The following is an 11,354-nucleotide window of genomic DNA, read 5'->3' as shown; positions in this document are numbered from 1 at the left end:
ATTAGCGGCTACGCTAACGGAAGTATGACAAAAGTACAAAAGTAGTAGAAAAATTAATGTTTAATATGAAGATGAGACGAACAAAATTATGCATACAAATTTGAAAACAAGAGGTGCCTTAAGAGTTCATTCTCTCCTCTGTGAGAGATTTTCTTTCTCCTGTGAAAGACTTTCTCACCGGCATGTGAGGGGTTTCGTTCTCATCAATTTGCGTCGGCGCCGGCCCTAGCTTTGGCTAGGGTCAGTAGCAATCCCACGGTTTCCTTGTGTAGTTTGTTTTTGTGGTTAGTTTGTTTTCAAGTTTGTTTATTAATAATTACAAATTTAAAATGTTTATAATTAGGCTTTAATTGTTTCGTTATTTTCAATTTGAATTTGTCAAAAAGATTAATATTAAATTAATACTAAATAATATATCATCAATAAATAAACATAATAATTAATAATTAAATAATAATCTAATTAACTGACATGCCAATTAATTTACAAAATTTAATCCGAACAATGTCCCGTAAAAAAACTCACTCCTGTGCCGTTGTGAGACCTTCAGATAAAAAATGTCAAAATAGCGTAAAGCCCTCTCATTGATTTTTCTGATTCGCAGCTAAGGAGAAAGAAGGAAGTCGGGAAACGGCAATGGCGGCGGTGGGAGCAAGAGGAAGTGGGTTGGTCCTGCCAAAGCCGGTGACTTTTGTGACTGGCAACGCTAAGAAGCTCGAAGAAGTTCGTGCCATCTTGGGCACCTCCATTCCCTTCAACTCTCTCAAGCTTGACTGTAATACTAAACCCTAAACCGTAAAGCCCTCCCTCTCTGTCATTTTTTAATTTGCCAAGTTGGGTTTTTGTTTTTGGTTTTTGACAGTGCCGGAATTGCAAGGCGAACCAGAGGACATATCCAAGGAAAAGGCTCGGTTGGCTGCCATTCAGGTCCTTCTTCAATATCTCTCTGCTTCTGTCTCGTCACACACACACACACACACACACACACACACACACACACACACACACACACACACACACACACATATATATGCCAGTCCCCTCCCACCTTCCCAATGGAGGGATTCCTCAACTAACCTTGTTCAAGGGGACACGGATTTGCTCTGAATTTTTTTACAATGCTCTGAACCGTCTGTTGTTTATTTATTTATCATTCAAAGATCAATGATCATCAATAAATTGGACACATTGGAAATAATTAAGACATCCAATTGCAGTGAAGAAAATAGATGAACACTGTATTTCAAAAAATTGACAACCATTGAATTTTAATTGAGTGGTTAAATGCTTTGGAGCTGAGTGATTTTTTGCAATGATGATCTTTGAGCTATGACTTAAAAACTAGACGGTTCGAATCATTGAGAATGTGGAGTGGCCTTACAAGGGTGTACCTCAAATAAGCTCCCTTGGTTGAAGCTCATTGTGTATGGTAATATCTATAATCTGAATGATGTTATTGAATGAATGGATGGATAGGTAAATGGTCCTGTGCTCGTGGAAGACACTTGCCTCTGCTTCAATGCCCTCAAGGGTCTACCTGGTTAGTGTTCTCTCTGTTTTCCTTATTCTCTTCTTTTTGTTACATACACATGTATAATTTATTTCTGATGGGCTCTCTAAAAATTTAATGCAGGACCTTACATGTAAGTTTTTCATCTTACTTGCCTTCTCCAGGTGGTTTTCTAGTTTACATGCTGTCAGTTTGACTGTGATTTTCTAGTTTACGTGATCTCAGTTTGACTCTAATTTCTATTATAGAAGACATGCGAATTAATTAATAACGGGTTTATGCAATTAGTATGTGTTTTGTTTGAAAGTTAGTGATTGGTTATTGTTTGACATGTTTTTTATTTTCAACCAATGAATGATATTCAATCGATGACACTATTAGATACATGAATTTGTATACTTTAACGATGTGTGCAATATTTATAGCTCCTTTCTATTTCAAATCTTGTGCACAAACAACAGAATGGATAGATTAGAAGCATCCATCAGCCACCAAGTATAATTTTTATTGCAGAGAAACCTCAGTCAGCATACCTATGGTCTGTTCAAGAGTCAAGTGGAGGCTAGGCGGTATGGTCCGTTGGTTAGGGACTTAGGGTTGTTGTCCCAAGGTGGAGGGTGGAGTGGACATTGTCAACAGGGTTTAAAGATTGAATATCTGGTGACTAAATAGGGATTTCCCTTCACACATTTTGTTATGTTATACTCATTTGGTGTTTGTTATTCCCCCCATTCTTGTTTTTCCTTCTCATTTTGCGCTCTCTCATATTATAACAAGCTTCTTGTTTTTCTTCTTCTTTAACCAATTTGGCATTCGCTAATTTGTTTTCTCATGGAGTTCCCATTTATCTAAGGGATATATTTGAAATTCAATCTTATATAATCTTACTGTTCCAATTGTTGCTCTTGTTTATTTTCCCCCTTCAATGAATTTGGTCTTGATAATCATTTCTGAATGGTTACAAAGTATTCTACCTTTATCGCTGGATCTATAAAGGTTTATTTTTTATATTTCTCTTTCTTGGAAACCTGGCTTTAATTTCCCATGGGATTGAATTGACGCACCTATGCGTGTCATGACATCTGATTTTGTTAGGATTCTTTTAGTTGTGCTTTATTTTACTTTGATTTAAAACTTACGAACCGTTGGTTTTATCTTATTTGTTCTTCGGGCTTTAACAATTTGCATACGCTTCTCTTTCTTTTCTTCTGCTGTAGTCTAGTTCTATTTACCCTCTAATAGATTTGTCAACATGTCAAAAAAAATTTAGAAAAGCATATTGTGATGAGTTGATAACTTTAAGAAATTTCAGGGCCCCAATCTGTAAACATAATCTTATAGGAAATCTAAAGCATGCCTTAGACTCTCCATATTTTCCCTTTTAAGTTTTTTAGTTAGTTGTTATATCATGCTTTAGAACTTTACCTATTCAAGGTGTGATGTACTGGGAAGAAAGTTGTGTCAAAATCACTCAGCCATTCCAAAGAATTGTATCTAAATGTAAATACTGATCACTCCTAATCATGAAAATGTGTGGGATTACTGAAGTATTAGTGCAAGCTGAAAATGCCAAGGAGGAGAGGAATGTGTCACGTTATATGGATGGAATTGTTGAGAGAAGATTTAATCCTATTTTATCTTTAAATTTGGCTGCAAAGGTTTTCAAATTGGTAGAAAGCATTATTGTTGGTGTTGCTCCTGATATGTTTGTTAAAAGAAACGGAGTCTGAGGGAACAAATCCTTGGTGATCAATTTATGCCTTTGTTCTATTTGTTTTTCCTTTTACTCTGTATCATATTTCTGAAACTTCATACCTATTTTTCTCTCGCCTTTGCAACCTGGTATGGTCATTTGTTATTCTTCTTCATTCTGTTGGTTCATGAGATTTTGCAGTTCAGTATAAAATTTTTGTTGCTGCTTTAAATGGTAGTTTAGTGTATTTTTCAACCCTATCTAGTCCAATACTTTTGTTTTCACAAATAGCTAGACTTCCATTATATGGTGTTTCTTTAACAGTCTTACTGATTCTTTACAACTATGCAGTAAGTGGTTCCTGCAGAAGCTTGGACATGAAGGTACTTATCATTTCATTTTTCCTTCTATTTTTTCTCCTGTAATTCTTTGTTTGAATTTTGTGATGTCTGGGTTTCTAATTTTCTCGATTGTTGTTGTTTCTTTCATTTCTTATAGGTCTCAACAATTTGTTGATGGCATATGAGGATAAATCAGCTTATGCATTGTGTTCCTTCTCCTTTACCACTGGGCCCAGTGTTGAGCCTATCACATTTCTGGGTAAAACTCCGGTATGTAGGCACCCTTTCACAATTTGTTATTTGTTTTTTATATTCCTCTGTTGAAGGTCTGTAGACTAATGTACCTGTTTTTAACATACCGGCCGCTTAAGGCATTGTAACTTCTTACCCTATGATCACTATATTTTTAATCAGTTAGAATGATATCCAAAGACGTGCATAACTGTTGACTCATCATGGAAACATTAGCTTGAGTTTTTAAAACAAGAAAGACTCCTGGAACTGGTTGGCCCATTTAATCTAATAGTTCGAGTTCTATGGAAGAATATAGGTGATGGGTTTAGTTTCCAGTAGTTGATCATAAGGCCTCTGTCTACATCTATCTTCCCCCCTGCTGAGAACTTTGGCTTCCTATAATAAAACTAAATCCTGGTAGATGATAATTTTCAACTAACTGAAAACTGATCCATTGGCTTTCATTGAAGAAAGAAAAAAGATGGAATTTGTGGCTATTGCAAATATTAAAGAATGTTTAGTTTGTGGAAATGGTTATACAATCACGGGATGGTTAACAGAGAATGTGGCACTAACATGCAATTTGTGGATGAATTCCAGGGGAGAATAGTTCCAGCAAGGGGACCAACTGATTTCGGATGGGATCCAGTCTTCCAACCTGATGGTTACGAGCAGACGTAAGCTAATCCATATTATATATTTACTTTCTGAGTGGTCCATAGTATTACTTGCAGCTGATGTTTGTTATTTGTCTTATTGCAGTTATGCCGAGATGCCAAAGGAAGAAAAGAACAAGATTTCTCATCGCTTTAGAGCTCTTGCACTGGTGAAGTCTCACTTTGCTGAAGCTAGGTACACTTTCGAGACAAACTCTGTGTAAGGGTGAACACATCCTTATCTTGTTACCTCTACGGAAGAACATAAGCGATGATAGTGAGGAATAGCTTTTTTAAATATGGTTTTTGAGTGGAAGCAAAACATGCTATGAACTTTTGCAACGGTGATTACACTCATTCATACAACTATTATGACCTAGATATAGAAAAAGAATAACTCCATATGTTACTATGGTGATTTTATATGGTTCTATTCTGCTCCATATGTGTCGATTGAAAGCATTGCCGATTGATCATCGGAATTTCTGTTCATGTTGTTCCCTTGCAATGATTTAAATTTTGATTTGGGACTAGATGTTGTCATTTGATGGAGCAACCAGTATATGTTCTAAATCTAGACTAGGGTTTGGCCTCTGGACAGCCATTAAACTGCAACTATCAACTTCGTAACAAACATTTGGTGACTTTTTCTGCCGAGCAAATACTCAAAAGCCAAACCTTACCTGAACTCCTAGCAAATAGGGCATGCTTCATCCCTCTTAAATAAATTCACACCTACAAGTATAAATACTTCAAATGTAGCTACCTATTTCTATATAGTTTTGCGTATATTTACGTTGTTAGACTGTAAATTCGGCCATCCATTCGAGCACAAATCAACATGACCAAGTGTTATGGATTTGTGATCTGACAGCAATATGATGCTTATCTTACAAAATAATCTGAGGAAGAGAACATTAATATACACGAACACTATGTTCTATGCAACTTATTTTTGTAGTCACTTCAACTATTTAGGTTCCTATACCCAACCACCATTAGAGATCGTGTCTCTCGGGGCATGTTTAACCTTTTTATTGTTTGACCAGGAAAAAAAAAACCTTTTACTTTTCTCGTCAAAGGAAAACGCGTGAAGATCGATTAAAGGACTCAACATGATTTCACTATTACCCCAGTGTGTGTCGGTGCAACCTGAATTCTTGGCTGGGCTGGCAATTTTGTTTGGATTTTGTTTGGCGGGTTCCCTCACAAAAATAAATCCGTTGGGGTTTTTTATTTGGTTGCCCTTGAATGTGTTGCTCTGTCTCTCTCGATCTCGATCCATCGGTCCTGGGTTGTACTTATATTATGCAAGTATTGTACTACTTGGATAAAGATCTCTTGCAAGATTAATACCACTCATTATACTTACATGATCATACGTCCAGAATTGACTCAACTTAATTTTTTACTTTGAGAATACGCCTTTTCATTTGTCACTGTAACATTTCACACCCCCCTTTTGTTTCGGTTTTTATCTTGTCCTCCGGTTTTTATCTTCAATTAACAATATACTAGTTTAAAGTTTAATTAGAAAAAGGAGGATTGTTATCATTAACATTTCAAAAAGTCATCATGCACTCATTCTTGTCTTTGTGTCTTTTTGTCAAGAAAGAGTGCCGCAAAACTTTTGAAGTGCCAGTAACTACTCCGAGAGAAAACCCATGTTTGTTTTTACAAACTGTCGTTATTTTTTCACTTGGAGATGCTGTGGAGCAGACATTCTCATGGATGGTGATGGGTTGAGGGCATTTTGATGGGGAAAAATCCCCCATCAAATCCTCCGAGAGATGATTGATAATTTGACATGGTTAATGCTTTATCTCACTTTTGCTAAACGAAGCCCAAATTAATTAATCAAATTGGGTCCAGCAATTAATCATTTAGTAAGATGATGATGATGGTGAAGGTTAAGAAAAAGGTGATGATGTTGGTTGCTGGTTAATCACTTGATGTGATCATGTGGTGTGGTAGGGAGAGCACATGGAAACAATAACGAGTGCCGGGCCGGCAGTGAGAAACAAACCAAAAGTAAAAGATTGCTTCCATTGCCATTGCCATTGCCATTGCCATTTGCCAAAAGTAACAGAACAAAACCAAAGGGTAAAAAGTAAAATATAGAAAAGTAACAAAAACATGACTGCACTTGGTATTTCCTTTCATAACTCAAAAGTTTGACATTCATCTTCATACTATTGCTTGCTTGTATGACTCTAGACAAAGGAAAACCCAAATGTATGCAGAGAGAGGAAAAAAGACTGACACTGATGGGAGGAGGAAGACGAAGACAGAGACAGAATATGATGGGATGAAACAGACCGAGACCAAAAGGACAACGAAGAATAATAATGAACAACGCTTCTGTACCTGCTCCTAAAAATGGCATTGCATTTTTCAGTTGAAGCAGACCGAGGTTGACCAATAACAGAAGGACAATCTGGGGAAGGAGGGAGGGCGGATTGGATGATATGATGACATGTGTATGTAATGTACACTTGCCAAATCTTGTAAAATGCAATAGATGGGTGTAGAAAACAATTTTGACGGAATCTGTGGAAGGAAATTTGGAGTGCTATATAGTTTTGGTAAAATGGAAATTTGAGATACTAGCAGGGGTGGCCTCTGCGGCAGGGAAGTACACCGGAACCTGAAGTTATGGCTCCAATCATGGCAGATGACTTGGCTCCCAAGCTTGAGGCCCTGGCGTAGCTTGCTGAAGCTCCGGCTCCAGATGGAGTGAAGTAGGCACCATTGAGCAGCAGGTCTCCTTCTGATCTCCAGTTCCAGTTCTTCCATTGCGTGGTAGCCGTCTCAACCCTCTTTGTAACCTTTACAGTGTAATTCATCATCAATGATCAGTTATTATGGTGGTAAACAAGAACTAATTGAAACGTAGATATGATTAGTACTGCAATATATACCTCCTTTGCAAAGGGGTTGGTTGGAGCAGCATATCTGTTGCCTTGGCTGTTGATGGTGGGTTCTGCACTCCCACCAATGGCATACATTTCCCAGTGAGTGTAGTCATTGTTCACGACATGGAAATACCCGTGCCTGCACCTGCATTATTCACAGATCATGTCTTATGAACATCGAAATTAAAAGTGCCGTACAACTTGTTGGAATTGCATATCTGCTGCCAACAAACCAATTCTGATTTCATCATTGAATTGAAGAATTAAGTAACTACCTCGGCATTCTTTGGATAAGTCCCTCTCCAAAGTGGTTGTAAGCAATTGTGACTTGCATTTGCTTGTCTCTGGTATAGCTATCACTGTGGCCCAGCAGCATCACCTGATTTCAATCAAATGTCAATATTACAACAAAAAGAATTCAGATGCAAGTAAATAGTAATAAATCGATTCAGAAGCATTTTTATATTACCTCATTGTGGTGGGTCATGTGGTTGTTGGAAATGGTAATTGCAGTTGAGCCCATGACAGCATCAACTAAACCGTCAGCGCAGTTGGAGAGGGAATTGTGATCAACCCAAATATGGCTTGACCCGAAGATGGAGACAGCATCTCCATCAGCCATTGTCCGCCACCCAAAGTGAGTAGGCGAGCTCCTCACCAAAGCATTGCCAGTGGGCTTGCAGTCATGGATGTGCAGGCCGTGGATGATAATATTTGTAACATATTGGATTGTGATGCATGCTCCATTAGCAATGTGAACATTGACTCCGCGACCATCAATGGTCTTGAAGCTGTTCATGATGAGCTCCTGCTTCAACTGTATCACCATGTCTCGCTTGAACACAATCCAGAGAGGCTTGGTCTGGATGACAGCATGGCGAAGAGTACCAGGCCTGGGGTTAACAGGATCATCATCATTAGGGTCAGTGACAACATAGAAGCGTCCATCGCGGCCACCAATGGCATTTCTCCCAAAACCAATGCCACAGTCTGCAAGACGCTTGCGGTTTTTGTGCCAGTTGGGATCACAGCGCCAGCAGTCATCGATTGGATTGCCAGTTCCACACGAGAAGTAGCCCAGCTTCCTCCTCTCCGTGCTGTTGCGGATACTCCTGCAATATCAACAGTGTCTTTCTACCATCAACATTATAATCAAACAAAAGCTATTCCAGATTAATAAGTCAAGCATACGATGCAGTTATTCGTAATTAAGTTTCACAATTACAAACTTAATTACGTTTAGGATCCGTATAGTTTAAGATAATTAAAGTGAGATAGTAATTAGCGCGGGGATTGATCTGGTGTGGGCAATTTCTGCCTAGTTTCCTTCTTGTGTTGGTCCTCCACTGTATTTGGCCAAATCCTGAGCACTAGATGTCCATTAGCGAGGACAAGTGTGTCTTTATTGACTGGCCTAATTTGCAATTCTATGTGAATGTAATAGGCGGTGCCTAATACACAAGTAAATACTTGAGGCATTTTACCATTAAGAGCTAGCTAACCCACCCGCCATCCCTAAATGCAGTCAAATTTTTGCTATTCAAACCCAAAAGTACATAACAATTATGTTTTTCTCATCACAGATTTACCCATGTGCATTTCCACAGTCACACATGGATCATGACCATACCCAAAAAGGTGGACAGAGACACACACACACATGGATCATGACCATACCCAAAAAGGTAGAGAGAGAGAGAGAGAGAGAGAGAGAGGTAGAGAGGTAAAAATACCCACATGTCAACCATGGAAGCAATCTCTTCTGGGTCTTCAACCGCATGCTTATTGAATCCTTCATCATCCTCAGCCACTCTGTAAAAGAAACCCAATTGAAAAAGAAAAAAAAAATTAAGAAAAAATCCAAAACCCAATGACCCATAAGCCTCCAAAACATTCACTGTTACCGAAAAAACGGTAGGATTTGGGTCAATCCCGGGCCAGTGGGAGAGCAACACGTTTCGGCCGCGGCTTGGACGAAAAGTAAATGACAAACGACTGAACAAAGCACGACTTTGCAGTGCTCGAGCCCACAGACACTGTCCAGTCAAAACCGTTAATGGGCGTCTTAGTCGGCTAGTGGTGCACATGTGGAAGTATGGCTACTGGTCGAGGGTAGTTTCGGTAATGTGCCAAAAAGAGGGAGGGGGGCGAACGGGAGGTTTTTCGTTGGAAAAAAGGAACGAGAATCCGAGGGGCACGAACGTAACGGAATAAACGGCTGAGATCTTTAAATCCAGATCTTGACGGTTGATATTTTTATTTTACTGTTAGTGTAAGAACAGAACAGAATCATCCACCGGACAATAACAACCGAACGGACAGGGCGACGGTTGAGATCCATCCACGTAGACAAGAACAAAGAAGAAAAAATGGAATTAACGTTGGGGGGAGAGAGAGGGTTCGGACCTGGCCTCCATTGACGAGTTGCTCGAGCTCTGCAACTCCTCTGTTCCTCCATTGCTGCACATAAGCAACATACCAAAATAAACAAAAAGAAAAACAAAATTACAGGAAATTGAAGTACGCCAATTTGTACGGCCAACCCCAAGACCCCTCTCTCTCTCTCTCACTCTAAGTCTTAGCTCTTCCTCTGCTTCAATGGAGTCGGCTACAACTCACAAAACTCAACCACCCCAAAAGTTCTAGAATCTTCGGATTCTTGGTCCGAACTGCATTTTCTAGTAAAAAAAAAAACAAACAATGCAGCTCCAGTTTTCCAGTAAGAAATTCCTATTGCCCTTTTTCTCTCACTAAAGTTTACAGGAAAATGTAGAGAGAGAGAGAGAGAGAGAGAGGAAGAGGAAGAGTAAGAAGGAGCAAACCTGTTGCGAGAGATCTCGGAGACCATAGCAGCTGCGAAGCAACACACGAGAAGCACCGTCACGAACGCACCGACCCATTTCTTCTTACTCTCAAACACCGCCATTGCAATTGCAGTTCCTCTCTCTCTTTAAATCTCTCTTTCTCTCTCTAAATGCGTGTTTCTGTAAGGAGGAGGGAATGTGGGAGCAGAGAGAAATTAAAGACGCACACACAAATGAATGTAGAGAGAGAGAGAGAGAGAGAGAGAGCAGACAAGTAGAGTCAGAGAATGGGGAGCTCCCACAAACAATCACGCTCTTTATATAGACACCCCACTCCCTTCCTTCCTTCTAACGCCGTTTACAGTTAACTAACTAACAAACACCATTTTTCACTGTTTGGTTCCCTTCAATCCCCCGGATTAGGTTCTCTCTAACCCAACAACCAAACAACCTCCACCACCCACATTAACGGCTCGCCAAACCCACCCCGCCTCCATACTCTCCGTTTTCGTTTTACTGCCAGGGATTTTCACCTTTTACTGCGACGCCCCAACTAACTTTTAACTCAACGCTTTTTCTTGCCACGTCGGACGAGGCCGTTAAGGGAGAGAGAGATAGAGTACGGATGGGGGGTTACGGGAACACATGTCACGCTAATCCGCTTGTTATGCGCTATGGATTTTAAAATTAAGATTATTTTTTAAATTTTTTTAATAATGGCGTGTTTGGGTCGAAATGTAATTTGAGGCGCCAATCACGGCCTTCAGAGGGAGGGAGGGACGTTTATGCTTACAGTTTTTTTCTTGTCGAAATTATGCTTACAGTTTGTGCACGCAACACGGAATTTAAGGGATTGTTTGGTAGCAGTTTTAAAGGTTTCCCTTGTTTTTTATTTATTTATTTATTTTTTTTTTTAACAAACGATATTATATAGGGATAGGAAAGCGAATTAAGCCTTATACTAGGCTAGTAACAATGTGGCACAAATTCGTGTTTGGCGAAAATCGAACTTAATATCTTACAAACGAAGAAGAATATCAGTAGATCGTAGTACTAGGTGATCAAGTTATAGTTTGGTTATATTTATATGACGGTGACCAACTCAGTCTAATGCCAATTTCTAGCAAATCCCACATGTGAAATGAACCCCACTTTTCTAAATTTTTCAATATTTAAGTGTGATTTGTTAGTAGATTTCAGT

At 39.2% G+C, this 11,354-nt stretch overlaps 2 protein-coding genes across 2 annotated transcripts; one reads left to right on the top strand and one right to left on the bottom strand.

The window, feature by feature from the left end:
* The first annotated feature begins 553 nt into the window (after positions 1–553).
* Positions 554–4,910, top strand: LOC137737530 (inosine triphosphate pyrophosphatase). Its single transcript, XM_068477043.1, has 8 exons — positions 554–775; positions 863–927; positions 1,477–1,540; positions 1,634–1,643; positions 3,555–3,586; positions 3,702–3,814; positions 4,379–4,455; positions 4,541–4,910. The coding sequence occupies exons 1-8, from the start codon at positions 637–639 to the stop codon at positions 4,656–4,658; spliced, it is 618 nt and encodes a 205-aa protein (XP_068333144.1). The 5' UTR covers positions 554–636; the 3' UTR covers positions 4,659–4,910.
* Positions 4,911–6,477: 1,567 nt separating this feature from the next.
* LOC137736950 (probable pectate lyase 8) lies at positions 6,478–10,422 on the bottom strand. Its single transcript, XM_068476275.1, has 7 exons — positions 10,172–10,422; positions 9,756–9,809; positions 9,087–9,161; positions 7,819–8,461; positions 7,625–7,728; positions 7,356–7,494; positions 6,478–7,262 (listed from the first exon to the last, which is right to left on the bottom strand). The coding sequence occupies exons 1-7, from the start codon at positions 10,273–10,275 to the stop codon at positions 7,041–7,043; spliced, it is 1,341 nt and encodes a 446-aa protein (XP_068332376.1). The 5' UTR covers positions 10,276–10,422; the 3' UTR covers positions 6,478–7,040.
* Positions 10,423–11,354: the final 932 nt, after the last annotated feature.

Source organism: Pyrus communis, chromosome 6 (genome assembly GCF_963583255.1).
Source record: "Pyrus communis chromosome 6, drPyrComm1.1, whole genome shotgun sequence".
NCBI lineage: Eukaryota > Viridiplantae > Streptophyta > Magnoliopsida > Rosales > Rosaceae > Pyrus > Pyrus communis.
This window is presented reverse-complemented; position numbering and strand designations above follow the sequence as displayed.

Coding starts and splice junctions, on each gene's coding strand:
- LOC137737530 (XM_068477043.1), top strand. CDS start 637: ATGGCGGCGGTGGGAGCAAGAGGAAGTGGGTTGGTCCTGCCAAAGCCG. Junction 928..1,476: donor CTCGGTTGGCTGCCATTCAG/GTCCTTCTTCAA, acceptor ATGGATGGATAG/GTAAATGGTCCTGTGCTCGT. Junction 4,456..4,540: donor CCTGATGGTTACGAGCAGAC/GTAAGCTAATCC, acceptor GTCTTATTGCAG/TTATGCCGAGATGCCAAAGG.
- LOC137736950 (XM_068476275.1), bottom strand. CDS start 10,275: ATGGCGGTGTTTGAGAGTAAGAAGAAATGGGTCGGTGCGTTCGTGACG. Junction 9,162..9,755: donor AACTCGTCAATGGAGGCCAG/GTCCGAACCCTC, acceptor TTTCTTTTACAG/AGTGGCTGAGGATGATGAAG. Junction 7,263..7,355: donor CCAACCCCTTTGCAAAGGAG/GTATATATTGCA, acceptor TACACTGTAAAG/GTTACAAAGAGGGTTGAGAC.